Consider the following 23,092-nt stretch of genomic DNA (forward strand, 5'->3'; position numbering starts at 1 on the left):
ATGCCTATAAACCTAACAATACAATTATTTAATTCTGAACAAGATTTAAAAACATGTCTTGAATGCATGCAGCTTACAAAAAAGAAAAAAAAAAGAGAGACTCTTAATTGCACGCATTCAAAAGTCAAGCACAAAACTTGTGATCTAACCTGGTGTAAGATCATTATACGCACAATGTTTGGTATAAAAATACTTGCTCTCTTTTGGCTTTGATAGTTTGCTTTTTGGTTTGAAAATACTTTTCAAACTATACAGTAATGACTGTCCGACTGTGCTTTCACGAGTAACACTCTTCCTTACAATAATACAGTGTAAAAAAGGAAAACATCATTATTTTGTATGCTTTTTTCTTCTACGAGAGCAGATGTGTGATAGAGGCTGTGGCAAAGTCTTGAAGGAATCAAAACTTGTGTGAGGTTTTTCAAGCCTGCAACAATGGAGAGAAACATGTGTTAGAACAGCATTTGAGATCTTGGAATGGAGGAGATTAAAAGTAACTGTATTTGAAGGGTGCTTTAGATGCATTCGCATGCAGTAGTATGTGCCTGGAGAGTTGTCATACACATCTAATGAATTAGTTCTCTGGGCACCTGCAACAGGGAGAATTTATTTTTAAATAAGACATGGGTGTATGTGTGTATGTACGTTCAGCGGACAGAAGGCTGCTGGAGAGGGAAATTATTACCACATAATGGACATATAGATTTTAAGGCCAGAAGGGACCATCAGAACAATATAGTGGCCACATGGGGTCAGACCAATGGTCCACCTAGCCCAGTATCCTGTCTTCTGATAGTGGCCAGATGCTTCTGAGGGAATGAACAAAACAGGGCAATTACTGAGTGATCCATCCCCTGCCATCCAGAGCATGGGGTTGTGCCCCACACCATCTTATGGACCGATCCTCCATGAATTTATGTAATTCTTTTTTTAACCCAGTTATACTTTTGGCTTTCACAACATCCCTTGGCAATGAGTTCCACAGGTTGGCTGTGCATTGTGTGAAGAAGTACTTCCTTTTGTTTGTTTTAAACTAGCTGTCTATTAAATTCTTTGGGTGGCCCCTGGTTCTTGTCCCTTTCCTAATGGTTCCTCACATTATGTTCGCTTTTTTGACTGCTGCTGCAAATTGAGCCGATATTTTCAGAGAACTATCCACAGTGACTCCAAGATCTCTTTCTTGAGTGGTAACAGCTAGTTTAGACCCCAGCATTCTGTATGTATAGTTGGGATTATACTTTCCAATGTGCATTACTTTGCAATTATCCACATTGCATTTCATCTGCCATTTTGTTGCCCAGTCACCCAGTTTTGTGAGATGCTTTTGTAACTGTTCGCAGTCTGCTTTGGACTTAAATATCTTGAGTTGTTTTATACCATCTGCAAATTTTGACACCTCATTGTTTACCCCCTTTTCCAGATCATTTATGAGTATGATGAACAGCACAGGTCCCAGTACAGATTCTTTTGGGATCCCACTATTTACCCCTCTCCACAGTGAGAACTGACCATTTCTTCCTACCCTTTGTTTCCTGTCTTTTAACCAGTTACTGATCCATGAGAGGACCTTTCCTCTTATCCCATGACTCCTTATTTTGCTTAAGAGCCTTTGGTGAGGGACCTTGGCAAAGGCTCTCTGAAAGTCCAAGTTCAATATATCCACTGGATCCCCCTTGTCCACATACTTGCTGATCCCCTCAAAGAATTCTAATACGTTGGTGAGGCACGATTTCCCTTTACAAAAGCTGTATTGACTCTTCCCAACAAATCATGTTCATCTATGTGTTTGATAAGTCTGTTCTTTACTATAATTTCAACCACTTTGCCAGGTACTGAAGTTAGGCTTACCAGACTATTATTGCCAGGATCTTCTCTGGAGCCTTTTTTAAAAACTGGCGTTAGATTAGCTCCCCTCCAGTCATCTGGTACAGAGGCAGATTTAAGCGATAGGTTACATACCACAGTAGGAGTTCTGCAATCTCATATTTGTGTTCCTTCAGAACTCTTGGGTGAATGCCCTCTGGTGCTGGTGACTTATTACTATTCAATGTATTGATTTGTTCCCAAACCTCCTTTACTGACACCTCAGTCTGGGACAGTTTCTCAGATTTGTCACCTAAACAGAATGGCTCAGGTGTGGGAATCTCCTTCACATCCTCTGCAGTATTCATTTAGCTTCTTCACAATGGACTTGTCTTCCTTGAGTGCTTCTTTAGCACCTTGATTGTCCAGTGGTCCGTACTAATTGTTTGGCAGGCTTCCTGCTTCTCATGGGCTTTAAAAAAATTGCTGATAGTTTTTGTGTCTTTTGCTAGTTGCTCTTCAAATTCTTTTTTGCCCTGCCTAATTGTACTTTTACACATGACTTACCAGAGTTTATGTTCCTTGCTATTTTTCTCTATTTTCTCGCCTTTCTATTTTCCAGGATGCCTTTTTGCCTCTAACTGCCTCTTTTAGTCTATTGTTTAGCCATGGTGGCATTTTTTTTGGTCCTCTCACTGTTTTTTTTATTTGGGGTATACATTTAGCATGTGCCGCTATTATGGTATTTTTAAAGAGTTTCCATGCAGCTTGCAGGCAGTTCACTCTTGTGACTGTTCCTTTTAATTTCCATTTAACTAGCTTCCTCATTTTCGTGTCATTCCCCTTTTTGAAGTTAAATGCTGCTGTAGTGGGCTTCTTTGGTATTTTCGCTCCCACAAGGATGTTAAACTTAATTACATTATGGTTACTAATAACACGCGGTTCAGCCATAGTCACCTCTTAGACCAACTCCTGTGTGCCACTTAGGACTAAATCAAGAACTGCCTCTCCTCCCCTTTTGGGTTCCAAGACCAGCTGCTCCAAGACACGGTCATTACGGGTGTCTAGAAATTTTATTTGTGCATCCCGTCCTGCAGTGCCGCATGCCCACTCAATATGGGGATCGTTGAAATCACCCAGCGTTACTGAGTTTTCTATTTTTTTTAGCCTCTCTAATCTCCCTGATCATTTCAGATTCCATCACCATCCTGGTCAGGTAGTTGGTAGTATATTCCTCCTGCTGTATTCTTATGATTCAAACAGGGAATTTGTATCCATAGAGATTCCTTGGTACAGTTTAATCCATTTAAGATATTTACTATATTTGACACTCTTTCTTTCATTCCCATATAGTACAACTCCCCCACCATACACATCGCTGTGTATTTTGTACCATGGTATTACCGTATCCCATTGATTATCCTCATTCCACCATGTTTCTGTGATGCCTATTATAATAATATTCTCATTTAGTATCAGGCAGTCAAGTTCACCCATCTTAGTATATAGACTTCTAGCATGTATATACAAGCACTTATAAAATTTGTCACTATTTAGTTGTCATGTGATGTAATTGAATAGGATTCTTTTTCAAACGACTGCTTCTTTTCAGCGGCTTCTGGGACTTTATCAACTTCTGTCCTCTCTGCTTCACTAGGCTATAGAGAACCCCCGTTAATAGATCCTCCCCTAAGGGATCTTTCTTTCTGAACCTTGTGCTCCTCTCCACCTATTGGCTTTCCCTCAGCCCCTAGTTTAAAAAGTCACGGACCACCTTTGTAATTTTGCATGCCAGCCGTCTGGTTCTATTTTGGTTTAGGTGGCGCCCATCCTTCCTGTACAGCTGCAAAGTGCTTTGCATGGCGGGCAGGTGACTGTCCAGCTCTGCACCCAGCATGTGGGCTAATGAATGTATTCTTCTCTATGTGCCCCTGCTACTGCATCTGTGCCATTTGCCACGTAGACACAGGAGCATGGTGAAGTGCCAGTCCCAGGATTCACTGCGCTGGACACTGCATCCTCACTGCAGGTCTGAGACCATAATTCTCTCATGTGATGACTGTAAGCACCACTGCAGCTTAGGGGTGAAGAAGCTGACTCCGCTCCTTGGCTGCCAGGAGGGTTTCATCCCCAAAGCAGTGTGTGGTTAGACGATTGCCTCTTAACTTACCAGCACACTGTAGTTTTGCAGGAGGGCATGAGAAACCAGTAGCCACCTTCAAAGGCTCCATTAATACCCACAAGACTGATTGTAGCCACCATCACACACCTGATACCTGTGACAGAAAAAAGACAGGCACAGTCAGAAACTCCACAGGAACCGTGTATGTTTCTGAATTGACACGGGGGTCTAGAAATCCAAGCGGAGGGGCACCAAATAACAAAGAACTTGATGCCATTCATGCGACACTGACTGTGTCCAAGTTGTCAACCATGGAGGTGATCACATCCGTTTCAGAGGAGCAAGGGGCTGGACGCACAGCCCCAGGAAAGGGGGAAGCCGCTGGAAGTGGCCTCATGCCTTCACGGGTGACCTGGGAGGCTGCTGTGGTGGCCATGTCAGGAGTTTGGCCTCATATCCTGCTGAAGAGGTTTGTGGGGGACAGGCTGTGCGTGAAAGTAGCTAGAACTACCATTCTCTTTGTGGTTTGTGCAGTTACAGCTGAATTAATTTTACGCTTCATAAACGCATTGTTCAGTTCCTAACTCTCCACTGGACTTCCTTAACTGGTGGCTTAAACGCAGCAAACGTCTGCACTGGGCTTGCCAATCCCAACACCCTGACCCCAGGAGCAAATGATCTCATACTAGATGTTCAACATACTAGACCGGTAACTAAGACGAGGCACTGGGCAGAACAAATCAAACCCAGCAGTGAGCCCAGCTGCCACAGATCCCTGCCCAGAACTGTCGCGGTCCCAAGACCTTGCCACAGTGACGTGCAGAGCTCAGGCAGCCGCTCCCCAGAAATAGGCAGTGACCACACAATTGAGGTGCAAATCAGGAGGCACCTGGCATAGTCTGAGCCAGGGAAGAGCGACAGTGACCTTGTGTGCCTGGCACACATCCCACTGCCCTGTTCCCACTAGGAAGGAGTGCCAGAGAGACAAGTGGAACGCCCCAAGTCGCTGCTACGGTAGTGCAAGACGCATGAGACAGACTGCACTAGGCGTGAAGAGCCCTGCCTCTCGACTGGGCAGTCCGAACATTTCCTGCCATTGCTCACTCTGAACCGTGTCGCCTCTGTACCGAGGGCATCTGCAGCCTTCCCCTTTTCTGCCAGCCCTAATAAATACCCTCTCCCGTAGCCATGTGAGTGGTTAGTGCGATCCACCAGGGCTGGCGCCTACAAGGCCTAGCTGCTGAAGCACCTACAATGCTTGCCTCTGAGTTGCAGTACACCCAGCATGCTACTGGCACCATAGGGGTTTGGTGTGCCTGGCCCTGAGCACCCCAATAATGGCAGCATGATTGAGCCCTTAATGAATTAGACTGTCTGTGCTGCAGGGGGAACGTTTCCCCGCCTCTCCGACTTTCAGGGATTCATACAGGGTCACACAGAAAGTCTGCAAAAGAGCTGGGAACAGAACTCTGCTGGAGACAGAACCCCGTCCTTCGAGACCCTCGCAGGGGGAGCCCTTCTCCTGCCCGAGCAGCGTCACCAGTCTGTTTTGGAGAGAAATGTGGGGGGCCTCATTTCAAACGACAAGATGTGTTAATCCCCACGTGCAGCGAGGCGCAGGGGCTGTTCTTTCCTGGGCTAGGTTGTGTTGCTGCAGAAGCCAGAGTACCGCGGGGGAACTAATAATACACCATTCCCAAATATGGCATTGTGTACGTTTCCACTGGTGCTGTTGGAGCAATCCGTATTTTGGAAAAAAAAAAAAGCTGCTTCCCAAACGTTCAAAACAGATTCTTCATGCTTCGCTTTCTAATACGCAGGCACGAAAATAGCCACTGGACATCATGTCCTTTCCTAAAAAGACAGCACCAAGATGCGGAGGCGTAAATGCAACAGCCATAAATTAAGGTATCAGCTAAGAGCCGTGGTCCTTTTCCAAGCGTGGCTATTTCCAGCAATGCCGGTTTTGATCTGTTCTGGGGTCTCCAGCTAGCTGTGAGGGCCTGGGAAGAGTCAAGCTAACGATGTGGCTGGGTGGAGTCATGCGTGGGCTTGGTGGCTTGGAGTGGGGAGCGCTCCCTCAAACAGTACGCAACCCCCTTTCGCAGCACCTCCCCCACCAGCACCACCTCTGCAGTCTGTCCAGCTCGTGAGCTTTCCTTGCTCACTGGTGGGAATTTTTCTTGTTGTCATCTTATAAGGTGGCGTCAGTGGGGGTGGGAGGCTGGGAGTGGGAATCTGACCCGGTTACTACTAGCGAGTGGACAGGCTCCTCCCCCTTTGCTCTTGTTTCTGTGGGGTGGGCTGGGAGGGTTTTTGGGAAGGGGTAGCTGGACGATGGGGAGGGGTAGGCAGGTTTGGTTAAAAAGCACTTCGCAAAATGCACCGTTGGGATTTCGGCTGTCCGTCCGTCCGTCTGTGACCCCTATGGCTGGTTGGCTTGTAAGAGCTTCAGGGCACAGACTGCTTCTTAGTCTGTGTTGTGCAGGGCCCAGCGCAGTGGGAGGGGCGCGATGCTGCGTTGTGGGCACGCTGGGGTTGAGTCAGGAGGGAACTCATTGTAACTGCCTTGGATTGCTCCATGCGTACCGTGCTGGGAGGGGAATGAAATCTACATTCTCTCTTTCCCCAGGGCCTGGGGAATTAGCACCCAGGAACGAAAGGCCTCCCTGACATGGTACCGATGGCTCTGAATACTGAACCGGAGGGGCATGAGCCCTCTGAGTGGAGGTGGCTTGTTGCCCATGGTAACAGGGCTAGCAAAGGGAGAGGGCTGGGGAGAGCTGGCCCTGCCCTAGCGTGAAGCCCAGCAGAGAGATGCTGGGAAGCAGCTGATCAGCACCTCATGATTGGCCCACACACTCAGCTGGCCAATATAAAGGGGGAAAATCAGGAGAGAGGAGCTGGTAACCACTGCAGGCAGCCCAGCCAAACCTGTGGAGCTCCCCTGCAGGGTCAGAGAGGGCCACAGCTGGTAGCTGCCAGAAGACCCCATTCTGAACCCCCTAACCAGACTATTTGTGTTGCTTTTTGCACACTTGTCTGTCTTGTTTGTGAAGACAATAAACAGAGCCCCGAAGACAGGGACAGAAAGTGAACCTGGGTGTGTCTGATTGTCTATTTCCAGCTGGTGACTAGAGCCACCAGGGTACACATAATGGAGAATGCGGGCATAGCTTTCCATGGCCCAGGGAGAAGCCTGGGTCTTGCTGCTCTTGTGACATGGAAAGGAGAGCGGCGGCCGCAACAGTGCCTGACAGCTACAATTGCAGCAGCCGCAAACGTCGTTCCAGCAGAAGCATCAGGCGGATCATCAGCAATTCATGTTCAAAATATTGGCTTGGGACCCCCACATTCTACAGGTTGGTGCAGGTTACCAGCGTGGGAAGAGGCGCCCTCGCTAAGATGGGACCAGAGGATGACCCGGAGTCCTTCCGAGAGACCTTTGAGCAGGTGGCTGAGGCCTGTTGACCCCAGTGTTCAGTTTTGTATTGACTGCCACAAAGTACATGCAGTTTCTAAATTTGATGCATAGCGTATGCTTAGGATTGATGAGATGCTAGATGAACTGGGGCAGGCCCAAAACCTAACAACACTGGCCCTTACTAGGGGTTATTGGCAAAGTCCCTTCATAGAATCATAGAATATCAGGGTTGGAAGGGACCTCAGGAGGTCATCTAGTCCAACCCCCTGCTCAAAGCAGGACCAATCCCCAGACCGATTTTTACTCCAGCTCCCTAAATGACCCCCTCAAGGACTGAGCTCACAACCCTGGGTTTAGCAGGCCAATGCTCAACCCACTGAGCTATCCCTTCACCCTAGAGCTCACTGCACGTGCCACACCTAACGGCCTCTATCAATTCCAAACCCTTCCGTTTGGTCTCCATGGGGGCCCAGTGACATTTCCAAGACTTATGGCTAAGCTCCTCCTACCTCGCTGGGTGTATGCTGCGGCCTACCTGGGTGATGTAGTGATTTATACAAGGAGCTGGGCAGAACATCTCCAGCGGGTCAGAGCGGTGCTCTCGTCTGGGCCTCACTGCCAACCCCATGAAATGTTGGACTGTATGTGCAGAGACAAAATACCTGAGATACCCTGGGGAAATGGGAGAATCGAGCTGCTGGTAGACAAGGTAGAGGCTCTTGTAGACCTGCCAGTCCCTGCCACTATGCGACAAGTCAAATCTTTTCTGGGGCTAGCTGGATAGTATTGGCAATTTGTACCCTGGTTCTTCACAATCAGTCACTTTAACAAACCTTCTGCACAACAAGGCCCCATGGAAGGTGCCCTGGGCTCCTGCATGTGCAGATGCATTTGGGATATCAAGTGAATCCTTTGCAACATACCAGTGCCACGTAGCCCGGACTTTACTAGGGACTTCATCCTGCAGATGGATCTCTGAATGGGGGGAGGGGCTATCCTTGAGGATGGGGAACACCCCATGCGACATCTGAGGAGACAGTTCCTGCCCTGGGAACAAAACTAGGCAGTGATTTGAAACGGAGCGATAAAGTGGACTATTGAGCGATAAAGTGGACTATTTAACTGGCGATAAAGTGGACTATTGAGGCCCTGAGGTACTATTTGCTTGGCGCAAACTTCATCCTCATCACTGACCCTGCTATGTGCGAGACAACCCCCCAGATGGACACAGTGGTACCTAGCCCTGCAACTGTATGTATTTACAGTTCACTACCGGCCCAGAGCCATACACGTAAACGCAGACTTTTTTTCATGGGAAGGAGGCAGGTTGGTGGACAAAAAATGTATCCTGGGCACCACTCTTGGAGGTTGGGGCGGGAGGGAAGAGCATGTAATAGCGCACGCTGCCCCTTTAAGTCCTGGGGACTGGGGGAACAGGGAGCAGCTGACCTGGCCCCAGACAGAAGCCCACCAGGCAGGTGCAGAGAATCAGCTAACGCCTCTGATCAGCACTGCATGATTAGCTCATGCTCTCAGCTGGACAATATAAAGGGGGGAAACCAGGAGAGAGGAGATGGTAACCAGAGTAAGAGGCTGTGGGCAAGTGGACAGACCCTGTGGCGCCCCGCCCCGTGGAGCCGGAGAGGGTCCTATCTGGTAGCTGCCAGAGGCCTACAGTCTGAACCCCTCGCCAAACTGTTGTTTGTGTTGCTTTTTGCACACTTTCCTTTCTTGTTTGCAAAGACAATAAACAGAGCACCGAAGAAAGGGGCAGAAATCTAGCCTGGGCATGGCTGCTGGTCTCTTTCTAGCTGGTGGGGAGGGACACCAGCGCACACCCATACGGATGGGAGGCTGAGCAAAGGGGAGTCCAACTGAACAGGTTTGATAAGACCATGTGATCAGGATCTGAGAGCCTGTTTCCAGGGCACCTGCGTGTCCTATAAAGAACAGAGACGTGGGGCCAGCCAGGCCCTGAACGTGCCTTTTGCAAGGAGAGAAGCAAAGTTAAGGAAGGGCGCGACAGTCTCTGAGCTGTAAGTACCTCCGTGGGGAACAAATGTTTAACAACAGGCTCTTCAGTCTAGCAGAGAAAGGGATAACACGATCCAACGGCTGGAAGTTGCAGCTTGACCCATTCAGACTGGAAACAAATGTGTAAGGGTACGTCTATACTACCCGCTGGATTGGCGGGTAGTGTTCGATGTATCGGGGATCGATTTATCGTGTCTCATCTAGACGCAATAAATCGGTCCCTGAGTTGGCAAGAGGATTAAGCGGAGTCGACGAGGGAGCTGCGGCCGTGAGGACGAACAGGTAAGACGAACTAAGATATTTCAAATTGCGTCTCTTAGTTCAAACCCCCCTGCTACTGTAGCCCAGGCCTAAGTGTGAATAATTAGCCACTGGGATAATGTACCATGGATCGTGGTGGATTCTCCATCAGTGACCATTTTAAAATCAGGACGGGATGTTTTTCTGAACGATCTGCTCTAGGAGTTACTATGGGGAGGTTCTCTGGCATGTGTTACACAGGAGGTCGGACTACATGACCACAATGGTCCTTTCCGGTCTCAGAAACTATAAATCCCCGGGGATGCAGGCTTTCTCTCCGCCAGATTGCGGTCAGTGCTTCCGGACTAGCGAATAGATGTAGCAGCACTTCAGCAACGTCAGTCTGAGGCACGTGTGTATTTTTAGTCCAGGACACGTGAGTTTTCTCTAGTCATGTTGGCGTTCTATAGAATCACTGACTGTAAGGTCAGAGTGGCCCATTGTGCTCATCTAGTCTGACCTGCACAGCACAGGCCAGTCTGTCACCCTGTGACTCCCGCCTCAAGCCCACAACCTGTGGCTGACGAGAGTGGAACAATCCAGCTTATCTTTTAGTAAGTATCAGTTGCCATGGTTAGTAATATTACTGGTAAAATTCTGCATCAGATTTCCAATTTGATGCTTGCTGACTGCACCTTCAGCCATTGGTTGTGCCTGTGAGGCACTGGGCTCTCTCGGAGATGGTGTGCCGGCCCGGCCCCGGGGTCTGTACGAAGCGCCGTGCTCTCTCGGAGACGCTGCGCCAGGCCGGCCCCGGGGTCTGTACGAAGCGCCGGGCTCTCTTGGAGATGCTGGGGTCTTTCCAAAGTGGAATGCCTGGCTGGTGCTAGGGTCTCTCTGAAGCAGTGCACCTTGGTGGCCCTGAGGTCTTTCTTAGGTGCCAGGGTTTCTCCAAGCTCTCCCACTACGCTCTCTCTGAGGCAGCATGCCCGGCTGGCACTCAGATCTCCCCAAGGCACTGGGGTGAAGCTGGGGTGGCACACCTAGCTAGGCTGGAGCACTTTGCCTGCGTGTAGGTCTTTCTTAGGTGCCAGGGTCTCTCTGAGGAGGCACACCTGGCTGGCACTCAGGTCTCTCCGAGGCACTGGGGTCTCTCTGATGTGTCACACCTGGCTGGCACTGGGGTTTCTCCAAGGCACTGGGGTCTCTCAGAGGTGGCACTCCTAGCTGGTGCTGTGGTTTCTTCTATTTATTTGTTTATCTTAGGGTATGTCTACACAGCAACTGAGAGGGTGTTTCCCAGTGCGGAGGGACAGACTTGTGCTAACTCTGCTGGAGGCAGTGCACTAAAAATAGCAGCGTGGCTGTGGATCCCAGGCAGCAGCCTGGGTTAGCCACCCTAGCACAATCCCACCTGACCTGTGGGCACACACTCGGGGTGGCTAGCCCGAGCTGTGACCTGTCACTTGTAATGCACTGGCTTGAGCAGCGCTGGCTCATGTGGTCTCCCCGGGCTGGGACGAATACTCCCAGCTGCCGTGTAAACATTAAAGCCAAGATTTTCTAAAGCCACTCGTGATTCTGGGGTCCAATTCGTGACCGCTTGTGGTGTTTGTTTTTCAGGTGCCTGGGTACAAGTTTCCAGCACTGCCGGGCAGACCCAGCCTTGGAGATCAGGCCCTTCTGAGGGCTCTCAAATTGGGCACTGAAAGGCACTAACTGATTGCAAAAATCTTGCCCAAAATGGCTCTAGCCCGTCTGTGTCAGGATGTCTTCCCATTGCTGCTGCTCCCATAAGTCTCAGAGCAGAGGTCTGCTCAGGCCTAATGTCTGAGCCCGACCTGAACCCAGCCCAGACCCAAGCCCTAGCCTGAGAGGTTTGAATCATTTTCTGACCCGACACTTCCCCCTGAACTTGAGTGAGTGCCAGCACCGCCTCCTGCCCGGGCCATTGGCCTGGTGGTGGCTGCAGCTGCTGCCCCCTGCTGGCTGTGTGCCGTGGAGCCAGCGGTGCTGGGACTTGTTGGCGCACTCACTGCACAGCAGAAGGAGGTTGCGGCTGCCGGCGGGAGCGGGGCAAGCAGCCACCGTCACACCAACACCCAGGCAGGATGAGGAGAGCCAACCTGACCGAAGCCCGAGAGGGTCCAGTTGTTTTCCCACCTGCCCCAACGCGGGCCCAACACTCATAGTCAGGTCCTCCTGTCGGGTTCAGGTCAGGCTGCATAACTTGAGCAAACAGGGCTAGGCACTGGCCGGCTTGCCCAGATCATGATTTATGAGGAGAGGCTGAGGGGACTGGGATTGTTTAGTCTCCAGAAGAGAAGAACGAGGGGGGATTTGATAGCTGCTTTCAACTACCTGAAGGGGGGTTCCAAAGAAGATGGAGCTCGGCTGTTCTCAGTGGTGGTAAATGACAGAACAAGGAGTAATGGTCTCAAGTTGCAGTGGGGGAGGTCCAGGTTGGATATTAGGAAACACTATTTCACTAGGAGGGTGGTGAAGCACTGGAATGGGTTACCTAGGGAGGTGGTGGAATCTCCATCCTTAGAGGCTTTTAAGGCCCGGCTTGACAAAGCCCTGGCTGGGATGATTTAGTTGGGGATTGGTCCTGCTTTGAGCAGTGGGTTGAACTAGATGACCTCCTGAGGTCCCTTCCAAACCTGATCTTCTATGATTCTATGATCAGAGTGGGAGAGCAGGGCCTCAGAAGAGGCTTGCAGCCCAGTGATGGGGCAGGAGGTGCTTACCGCTAGTGAAGAGCTGTGGCTGAGCAGAGGATGGAGGGAATCTAGCCCTGCCAGCCTGGCCCCTTTGCTGGGCACTAATCTCTCACTGAGGACATGTGCAGGTGCTCAGTTGGACATTACATACAACATCACAGCTAGCCAGATGCGACAGCGTTCGCTGAGCTGCCTTAAGAAATGTATCCCCCGGGTTTTATTTGTGACAGTCACCGTTATTGAGCTTTATATTTCAAATGCACAACTAGTGGGGAGTGTGAGGGAAAGGGGGAGGCTGTCTGGCCATAGTCCGTATCACTGGGAGGGACGGTCCGCCCTGACTCCAGGAGCTAGCAGTGGTGGGTGACCTCGACATGTGTATGGTGGGAAGACTGTTGAACCCTTTTATCTGAGCTGCATGTCAAGAATCACAAGGAGCTTAGACTGATGTGCTGTGAAAGTGGGTGACGCCTGGGAACAGTTGGGTAGATGCATTAGGGCTTAGCACTGCTACTGGCCTAGTGGTTTTACTTTTTGTTTTAATTTCCACAGTTTATTTATTCACAAATGGCTGCAACATTTACAGACTGTATCTTCTCTAACTTCTCTTCCAGGACGGATTGCATCAAAAGAGTACATTTGTATAATAAAATAAACTCCCCCCTGTGCTGTGGTAATCTGTGCTCAGTAACCACATGTGTTTTCCATTTATGGACCCTGACCTGATCTGCTGCCAAGGGAGTTTTCATTAACTTTTAATAAGACATTTTTGTTGTGTTTGGACATGCATGTTGTAGAGTGTAAGGAAGGATCTATGCATTTCAGGGAGAATGGAGCCTCCTTGCTTTCTTCTTTGTGGAGAATCTGTGCAAGCTGTATTCTGTATGCACTTTTCGATTCAGAGATTCCAAAGCCAGAAGGGGACCATTGTGATCATCTAGCCTGACCTCCTGTCCAGCACAGGCCAGAGAACCTCACACAGCCATCTCTGCATCCAGCCCATAACTTCGTTTGAGCCAGAGCATATATTTTAGAAAGAGCGTCCAAAGAGACAGACGTCAAGTGCTGGAGAATCCACCCCGTCCCTTGGTACTTTGTTACAGCAGTTAATCACCATCCCAGTTAAACATTTGCCCCTTATTTCCAGTCTGAACTGTCGAGCTTCAACTTCCAGCTGTTGGATCTCATTCTGCCTTGGTCTGTAGGTTAGAGTCCTCTGCTCTCAGAAAGCCCCTCCCTGTCCAGGTACTTGCAGACGGTGAGAGTCACTTCTCAACCGTCTCTTGAATGAACTAAAAGGCCTGAGCTGCTTTCGTATTTCTCTGAAAGCAGGTGCAGATCATTCCTGTAGCTCTTTTCTGAACCCTCTCCGATTTCTCAGCATCCTTTTGGCAGTGAGAGACATCGGCGTGGGACACAGTAACCAGTCATGGTCTCACTAATGTCCTAAGCAGAGGTGATCCCACCTCTCTGCGTATGCACACAAGGATGTTCAGATGTGTGGTGTATGTTGTCTACAGGTGACTTGAGGCCAGGCTTCTGGAAGATTTGCTGAATAGTTCAGTGCCACGCTGAATGAGTCTGGGTTACAGCTTTGACTACCCCTGCAGAATGGTCAGTGGCAGTGTGACTGAGCCATTCTTTCAGCTGAGAAAATACCAGCTTATGAGGATTGTCTCTCTCTAAATGAAGTATATCCCCTGGTTTCTTAGCAGAGATGGTTTTGAGAGGGGTGCAGACTGCAGGCACTTTCAAGTCCAGTAAGATGCAGTATGGCTGAGATGGTAATCAGCTGGACAAGGAGAATGCGCTGAGGATTGGCGCAGTCACTGGGAGGGCATCAGAGAGACCACAGCATGTCCTACCAGCAGCGACAGGACACCCAAACACGATGAAGCTGGTAAAAGGCAGTTTCCTGGTGCCATTTACTCCCTATGCACACTGGTGAGTAGTAGAAGCTCTACTGGCACTGACAGACCTGCTGTCTGGGGCTGGGCCTGCTTGGTAGCCTGGGTATTTCAGATAGGCTGCCCTCGGCTGTGCACTGCCAGAGGTGCCATCAGCCAGTGCTGGGGCCACTATCAGGGAGAATCTCTCCCGCATACACCTGCATGAGGGACCATCCACAAATGTCAGCAATAGACAAGGGCAGCAGCATTTGGGGCACCCCTCAGCGTGCCAGGGCCTGCCGTGGGCACCAGGTCCCCACAACAAGAGAGACGACTCAGGCCAGATGTGCCGAGCACTGCAAGACCTCTCTGTGACCGCAGCTGTGGGCTCCTGCAGTGCTGAGGTAGGCTGTTCCCAACAAGGAACGTGATGAGGGGACCCCAGCTTTGTGTGGCACGTAGGGAACGTGGTGCCTACAATGAGCCACGTCTTGTGAATGAGGAATGCTTGGGCATGAGTGCACAAGCCGGAGCCGTTGCACTGAGCCACCCAGACACCATGTCATGTTCTCCAGCCTCCCCTGGAAGCCCTTGCTAGTCACCTCCAGGCCACACTCAACAGAGCTGATAGCCAGTGTGAGACATCTCTGTGGGTGGATCTGTGAAGGTCCTTGCCCACTGCTACCAGCACTGAGAGACTGCTCCCAATACAGCCAGGCCACAGCACCAAACCCACCAATCTGTGCCTTGCCAGCATGGCACTGTGGGGCACAGGGCTGAGGAGATGAACAGTGGTATCTGGGCATGACCCTGAATCCATGATGACTCCCCAGCACAAACATGCTGCTGTAGCCAGAGTTGTGGGTAGCGTCTGCAATCCTCTCCCCTCCCTGCTCCAGGGAGCCCCAGCACAGCTGGGCCTGGAGCAGCTAGTGCCAATAGGGTGCCAGGCTCCAGCTCTGTGGGCACAGCCTGTGTCCTGAGCCCTTGAGCCGCAGGGAGAGCAGGAATGGCGGGGGGATAAGACTAGAAAGAGAAAATAAGGGACAGGAGAGCGCATGGCCAGGCCAGACATTGGGAGAGGCACGGTGAGTCTGCCAGGGGGCATGGAGCACAAGGGCTGTGGGGTCAGGGTACCCAGCCACCCAGCTATCGCACTGGGGGCTCTGACAAAGCCAGGCTGGGAATGACGGAGCTAAGAGCGGCCTGTTGGGTTTAGTTAGTTCAGCTGTAATCGTTTGGGGCCCTGTTCTCCAGGGGGTGTGACAGAAACACAAAGCAACGGGGAAGGAAAATGTTCGCCATCTCTGCCTGACGGAGGCGAAACCAGTCTCTCCAGCCGCAGAGCCCGCCAGCGCTCTGTTCAGCTAAACATGCACCCGAAGGAAAGAGATTCACAGTCAACGTTTAGAAAAAACCCACGCTTTCCTTGAGCACGCGTGAGCGCTCTGAATGATCTGCTCTCGGGCAGCCACAGGGTGGAGCCCCTGAGTGAAGGATACAGCCTAGGCCAGGCAGGTCGGACTAGACCTGCAGCCTCCTTCTGGCCTTCCACTCGACCGACCTAGGGCATTTTCTCCCTGTCCGTCCCTTTGATGTGGTTCGGCTTATGGGCTCCACGTGTCCTGCAGAGCCCAACCCTCGCCCTTTTGCCTTCACACATACACACACACACACACACATCTTATCTTTCCATGTGCAGCACCCTCCCTTCCAACCAGTGTATCCCCTCCTGGCTCCGCTCCTGAGGGGCAGCCTCGTACCGAACGAATGGCATCACAGCCACTCCAACAGCATTGTCCAGTGACTGCCTTCAAGCTCCAGTTTCGGTGCCCCAGGCTCTGTCACCCACCCCTAATGCCAGCTGCGGGCACTGAATCATTTTGTCAGACGGTGACAGCAAGGGAGAGGAACGTAGGACCTCTCTGTGACACAGTAGGGAGCGGGGTGGACTGACCTGGGAATGTCGTCTAGTTTTACTGGGACTGTCTGCATGGGGAATAGACTAGCCGGGGGAGACTTTACTTGAGGGACGATACCTGAGCTGGGAGGGGGATGGGGCCAGGTGACACCTTTGCCCGGGAAACTGGACAAAGGCTGGAGGAGGAGCCGGGAGGACGGGGGAATGAGACTTCTGCAGTGGAGTTTCAGTTTTGGGCTGGCTGGGGAATTGGAGGGAACCCCAAGGCTGGGGTCTAAGATCCCTACCCCCCCAGAAGGACCTGACTAAGGGGTCCTGTTTATGCTTACAAGCTCTGGTTTGGACTGTGTTCCTGTCGTGTAATAAACCTTCTGTTCTACTGTCTGGCTGAGTCACGGTGAACCACAGGAAGCTGGGGGTGCCGGGCCTTGTCTCCCCCAAACTCCATAACACTCTCCCCATGAGGCCAAGCTTTAGAGGAGAAGCTGTACAACGCCCTCCGTGTGAATTATCCACGTAGTGGAGTGATGAGATACGTACAATCAGCCATGGCCAGGAAAAGGCCTGGGGATGCGTCATGATATACCGACATTCCTCCCACGCCTATAGACTCGGAGCAGAGCCAGGGGCAGGGACGTGAATTCTGCTATGGCAGGACACCCCTTCCTCGCCAGCCCAAGGAGCCATTGTCTCCAGCTGGTGCCGGGGAAGTGAAGCCCAGGCAGAGCCATAAACTTACACAGTATTCAGCAGAACTGACGGGACTTCCAGCCCTGAGAAGCAGCCTCTGAGGGAGGGAGCCAGCGCATCTGAAACGACAAGAGAGGCGGGAGTGAAACATGAGCTAGGAGGCATCACACGCCTTCAACTCCTGCACAAACCACATCCTGGGTCTCTGCGAAGAGCTGGGCCCTGTTCTGGGCTCACTCTAAGTGCCAGACAGGCCTAGCCCCAAAACCCGGCTTTAAACACCATCCCCTTCCTCAGTTCTGGGCGGTTCACAGCTGCAGCCCCAACGTTAGGTCCCCCATCCATTGCCACTTGCAAGCGGATTCACCGGAAGGGCCAAGGCCTGCACTCCGCTGCCAGAGCACACCCGTGGGGCTGGATTTGGGGCAGATCTGGGCCCGTGCTTGAGCTGCCCATCCGAAGTTGGAGCTGTGGCTTAGAACAGGGGTTCTCAACCTTTTCCTTTCTGAGCCCCCCTCCCCCCACAACGTGCTGTAAAAACTCCACGGCCCACCTGTGCCACAACAACTGCTGCTTCTGCCTATAAAAGCCAGGGCCGGCATTAGGGGGTAGCAAACAGGGCAACTGCCTGGCGCCCCACACCACAGGGGGCCCTGTGAAGCTAACTGCTCAGGCTTCGGCTTCAGCCCCGGGGTGGTGGGACTTGGGAGCCCTGGGCTCCCGCCCCAGGTGATGGAGCTTTGGCTTTCTGCCCTGGGCCCCAGCAGATCTAATGGCAGCCCTGCTTGGCGGCCCCCCCCAGTGGGCCTTGGACCCCTAGTTGAGAACCACTGGCTTAGAGTCCTTCCTGCAGAGACGGTATTGCCTGAAGGCAGCTCTGACCCAAACACGAAACTAAAGGACTCAAAACCCAAGTCAGGGATCGGGGGGGAGGGGGGCGGTAGTTTAGTGTCCCATGCTCCCTTTCCTTCGAACATGTCCCTCTCCCTGCCACGCCGGCAGATGAAAGGGGAATAGCAGTGCCTCTGCTGGCTCTACAACGTCAGAGGACCCCTTTGCACTGCCTGATCCTCCTGGCGCCAGTCACACCAGCTCTAGGTCTGAATGCTGAAATTGAGCATCGCAGGAGACTCCTGCGTGGCTTTCCAGAGATGCTGCACCACGCTGCCTGAAAATGCTGTTCTGATCTGACCAGTGACTCTGAAAATATGCTCGGTTTACAAGCAAAACGGTGGCTCCTCTAAGATCCAGCTCTGCAATCTCAACCTAAGCTCAGACCCAATTTTTCTCATGCATTATCATTAGTAGGCTACGTTTTGCAGGCCAAAGCTGCACTTGCGAACCCCATGGCGTTGGGCAGGTTTGCAGAGCAGTGACTCGCTGGAACTCCATCAGCAGCGCTGCACAAAGAGGCATGGACTCGCTCGTTCGCTCTTGGCTGTTAGTTGTGCAGGGCAAAAGGGACTAAAAGCAGTGAACGCTTCTTTCAGTCACTGCAGCTCGCAGTTGGGACCCTGGCTCTGCAGAGCGGGCCGATCTGCTGAGAAAGGAGGAGGTGCCATTTTTATACAGCGCAGAACATACGTGTGACAGCAAGCTTGAGGAACTGTTGTTAAGCAACTGAGAAAGTCACTAAGATACTAGCGTCTCTTCCACTGCTGAAAGGATGGCTTCTCCCGCCTTCGCTGCATCCGTAGATGGGTTTAGGAAAGCAATAATGCCTGTGCTCTGAGGGGATATAGCTTCTTTCCAGCGGCACATGTAGCACCAACACTATTAACGCTACAGATGCAGAAGGAGGGAACACCTTGAGAACTCTGCTCTGGAGAAGGCACTTGGTGAGGGTTGGCCTGAAAAGTTGCTTTTCCTCTCACAAATATGGTGGAGAGTCCCACGTGACATGCAAGGTCTGCATGAGGGCCTGACTCTGCCCTGTGACTCCCCTTGACCTGTGAGGAGCTGCTCTGACGTCACAGGGCCTGCTGGTGTATAAGGTGTTAACCAGCATGAGGGTAGCAGAAGCAGGCCTTGAAATTCTTTCCTTCTGTCCTGCATGTGCTTCATTGTGTGCCAGCTCTCTCTGGCCCCGGCCAGGCTGCACGGAACATATCCAACCGCAACCATCAGAGTGAAATTGGGCAATTTTCACTTGGCCGCTGAGCGGCCTGTCCAGCTATATGGAAACGTATCATTTCCCGCTGATGCCTTTTGTGCAGGCAGCACAAGTGCGTGAATGAGAGCAAGGCAGAAAGGAAAGACAAGAAAAGAGCCCACTCATACCGCCAATGGGGACAGAGGCTCAGGAGGGGAAGAGTTGGGCAGGACTGGTGGGGGGAAGGGGGGAGAAGTCAAAGCAAGAGACAAAATTCAAGCCTCCATCCACATCTTGCACAATTTACCTCTAGTCAAATATTATGCTCGTCTGGGGCCGAATCCCAGGGCGAAGGCAGATTTTTTTTATACATCTTCACCCTCAAATTATGAAGCTTGAACCTAACGCCAGCTCGCCTGGCTCTGGGTTTCATTCCAGGTTAGTCAGGTTAGTTGGGCCCTTTGACATGCAAAACTTGGAAGATTCTCATTGTATCAGTTTGAAGTTGGGTGAAACCTGATGATTTTGACTAAGTTTTGGGTTCATTTGAAGCCAGAAATTCATTGCGAAATGCAGGGGCTCAAACACATGTGAATTGAAACATGGACCCTTGACCATGGAGACTATTGTTCTCTGCATGCATTATGATGTCGTCAGCTTATTTCATTAATAACCAGTGAGGATGCTGTTAATGAGTCCCGAAATTTCAGACCTGAAAGCACAACTGTGCACAAATAATTTGTACATGCAAATAGGCAGTTAGACGTCTAACTGATCATTTGGATATGCAATCGCAGTAATTCCATGGACAAATTATGTGCCACAATTTTGCACACTCATTTTTAAATTTACCTTTTGATATTTCATTGTTCAGGTACTGCTGCTGCTCCCTTGGCGCTCCCTGGGGGGCCCTATCAGATTTTGGTTTGTATCCATAGCAGATCAGTGGAGCCAGAAGGGAAGGAGACATTGAGGGAGAACGGGACAGAAGCTGGTAACCAAGTGCAGCATCTGACACCACCTCCCCTCTGCAGTGTTTGGTGGAGGGATGTAGAGGTGTCCGGAGGCTGCTCTCCTCATGGGATGCATTGACTATTTCTGCCCAGGTGAAAGCCATGGAACTTGCTGAGTAAGCTCTGAGCTTGCTCTCCTGATGAAGATGGCCTGGAAAACTACTTTGGGTAAGAACTCTGGAGTATCCTAATAATCACTGGTCTGAAAAATAAGGAGGGAAACTTTCTCTGCCAAAGTATTTTATTCCTAACCCCTGTGGCTGGCAGCTTTGATAGAGAGGAAAGTATCAGATTCATAGGTTATAAGGCCAGATGGGACAGACCACCATGACCACCTAGTCTGACCTCCTGCATGGCACAGACTAGAGCAGCGTTTATCAAAGTTCGGGTTGGGACCCAGTATTGGGTCACGGCATGTCAGACACTGGGTTGCTCTGGTCTGCACTGCCGACCGGACCTTAAAAGTCCCATCGGCGGTACTGCCCAGCTAAGACAGGCTAGTCCCTACCTGTTTCGACACCACGTTGCACCGTGGAAGCGGCCAGCAGTGGGTCCGGCTTCTAGGCGGGGGGGACCCACAGGGCTCCACGCGCTGCCCCCGCCCCGAGCACATTTGGCAGTATTAAAACTCATGTTGTTTTAAGTATGTTATGTCAACACAGTTACTTTGATCAGCTGACCTTGTTATCTCATCCAATATCAAGTTTGTTTGACGACCTATTTTCCATAAAACCATGTTGGTTATTAATTATGCTGCAAGCCTTGAATTATTCACTGATTGATCACCGGCTAACTGGCCTGTAGTTACCTTTCTAAAATCCTGGCACACATTAGCTATTTTCCAGTCCTCTGGAACTTTCCCGGTGTTCCAAGGTTTGTTAAAAATGGATAGCAACGTTTCGGAGATCACCTCAGCCAATATCTTTTAAACTGGACTATTGGATGCAAGCTACCTGGTCCCGCTGACTTCAGAATATTTAACTCTAGCAGTTACTGTTTGTAGTTGCTTTTGCTTAGGGAAAAAGGCCCACAAGGCAGCGTCTGCGTGTAGCCAGCGGACAGAGGCCGGCGGGCGGCGTCTCCGTGTAGCCAGCGGACAGAGGCCGGCGGGGCGGCGTCTGCGTGTAGCCAGCGGACAGAGGCCGGCGGGGCGGTGTCTGCGTGTAGCCAGCGGACAGAGGCTGGCGGGGCGGCGTCTGTGTACCAGGTGGACAGAGTGAGCCTTTAATGTACGGCTCAAAGGGAGACTCCACCCACCCCTAAAATGGGGAATTGCCAGCCATTTCCTATTATTGTCTTGCCTCCCCTCCCAGACGCCCTCCCTCCCACTATCCCGGCACCCTCTCTCTGCTCTAGGATCATAAATGTAGGCAGGGCTTAGTGGCAGGGCAGGTCTGTGTCCTCAGCCCTGAGGCTCTCGCACAGAGCTCTGCCAGCCCTGAAAAACACAGGATCAGAGGCACTTCTCATGTCACAGCAACAGCTCCTCCTGCAGGTGCTGAAACCCTGTGACAGAATCCTACAGTCCCTTTGCAAATTGGCAGTCCTTCCCCTGGCTGCTACCCGTCCCCAACACTCCCCCAGGCTGTGGGCACTGCCACTGGATCCCGTCCATCTCCCACTCCATCACTGTCCTCTGCCTCTCCCTGCACCCCCCATCCCCCTGCAACCTCTAAATCAAACTCCTGAGCCCCCTTGCGCTCCCCATCACAGGGCCTCTGCTGCTCCTCACAGTCCTTGTGCCCGGTCCAGCCCCCTGAAGCATGCGGTGACAGCCACATTGCCTGTGGGCCTGGCTTCAGTCTCATTGGAAACAATGGAAGGTGGCAGACAGCTTTCTCAAGGGCAGCCTCCGTTCCCCACGCAGACAGACTGTAGGGAAATGGTGCCCAGCGTGTTGGCTTCAGCCCCATTCACTGGCGTGGCAGTTGGCGGCCATTTGGAATCAGGGACAATTCCCGTGTTGGCACCTTTCATCGTGTATTCACGAGGCAGGTGCAAACAACCCAAAAGCACGAGAGCCGTGATAAAACTGTGAGAGTTGGCCCCACGGCGGACAAAATGATCAGCTAATAATACCCAGCTCTCAAACAGCAGCCGTACGACCAGTGAGTGGAACGAGGGCGCCGATCCGGCCAAAACGCTCACAGGCCCCATTTCAAGGCAGATAAAACAATAAGGCCTAGTGAGCAAAGGCAGTTCCTCCTAGCCACGCGCGTTCCTGACTCCAGGACCTGCCCTGTAGGCTCCTGCCTACTCTTCTTTCACTTCTGCCCCGCTGGGCTTTAAAGAAAATTATTGCCCTTTCCCATCTTTCACTGGAGCGAGGGCGAGCCACTGGGTCCATGAATGCACTTACCCTACGCTGCACAGCACTGCCCCTGGCTCCAGTCTCCGCCTCCCCAGTTTCCCTGGTGCCATTCACCAGCCGGGTCTGTAAATGGGGCCATAATGGTCCCCTAGCTGCCAGGAGCATTGAGAGGGTCATCCAGGAATATCTGGTAACTATATGGATACCTGGATGCTGTGGGCTAGAGAAGACACCCTGGTTGGATGGCTCGGCTGAGGGGCACAGTAGGGGAATGTGTCTTGCTGTCCATGTTCTGTGTGCTCTGTAGGTCAGCAGCTTCAGTTTCGGGGGCTCTGCAGGGGCCACCTTTCCCTGTGAAAGTGCTATCAGCCTGGCCTTGCCAGGCGGACAGTGTTGTTTGGAAGGTATGTTAAATGTGGGCTGAAAGGAGCTGCCCGTATCCCTTTAACTACAGCTCGTTGTTAACCAGGTGGGCTCTGACGCTGGTAGAGACCATGGAGACCCACTTCCGTGTGGCTTGCCTCTGGCCCAAGAGGGAACATGCTACAGCGCTAGTTATGTAGGCAGCTCTCTTGCTGAACTAGCCTTCAATGCAGGCACACGACCAGGGCCCAATGCAGCCCCAATGTTACTGGCCTGAGTGGAGCTGCAGTTGCTCAGTTTGAGCCTTTGGGGTTGCAGTGCTGGTCATACAGGGGCCCATATGGTGCCAATACACCGTGGTTCTGTCCATCCTTCTCCCTTCCCGTCCTTAAAGCAGGGGAGTGTGACCTGCTTTCAGACTCCCCGCTCTAAGCAGATTTCGAGATGGGTGTGACAGTCCCTCACTC

The 23,092-nt window shown here is 51.5% G+C and overlaps 1 protein-coding gene across 1 annotated transcript in view; it reads right to left on the reverse strand.

Annotated features, from left to right (window-relative positions):
* Positions 1 to 349: 349 nt before the first annotated feature.
* Positions 350 to 23,092, reverse strand: part of RBPMS (RNA binding protein, mRNA processing factor) — a gene marked incomplete in the record, with an annotated part of 118,950 nt that continues 96,207 nt past the window's right edge. The window contains 3 exon segments of the mRNA XM_034771226.1: positions 350 to 427; positions 3,974 to 4,079; positions 16,896 to 16,965. Coding sequence (XP_034627117.1) covers positions 16,903 to 16,965 — 63 coding nt within the window.

Source organism: Trachemys scripta, chromosome 5, assembly GCF_013100865.1.
Source record: "Trachemys scripta elegans isolate TJP31775 chromosome 5, CAS_Tse_1.0, whole genome shotgun sequence".
NCBI classification, from domain to species: domain Eukaryota; kingdom Metazoa; phylum Chordata; order Testudines; family Emydidae; genus Trachemys; species Trachemys scripta.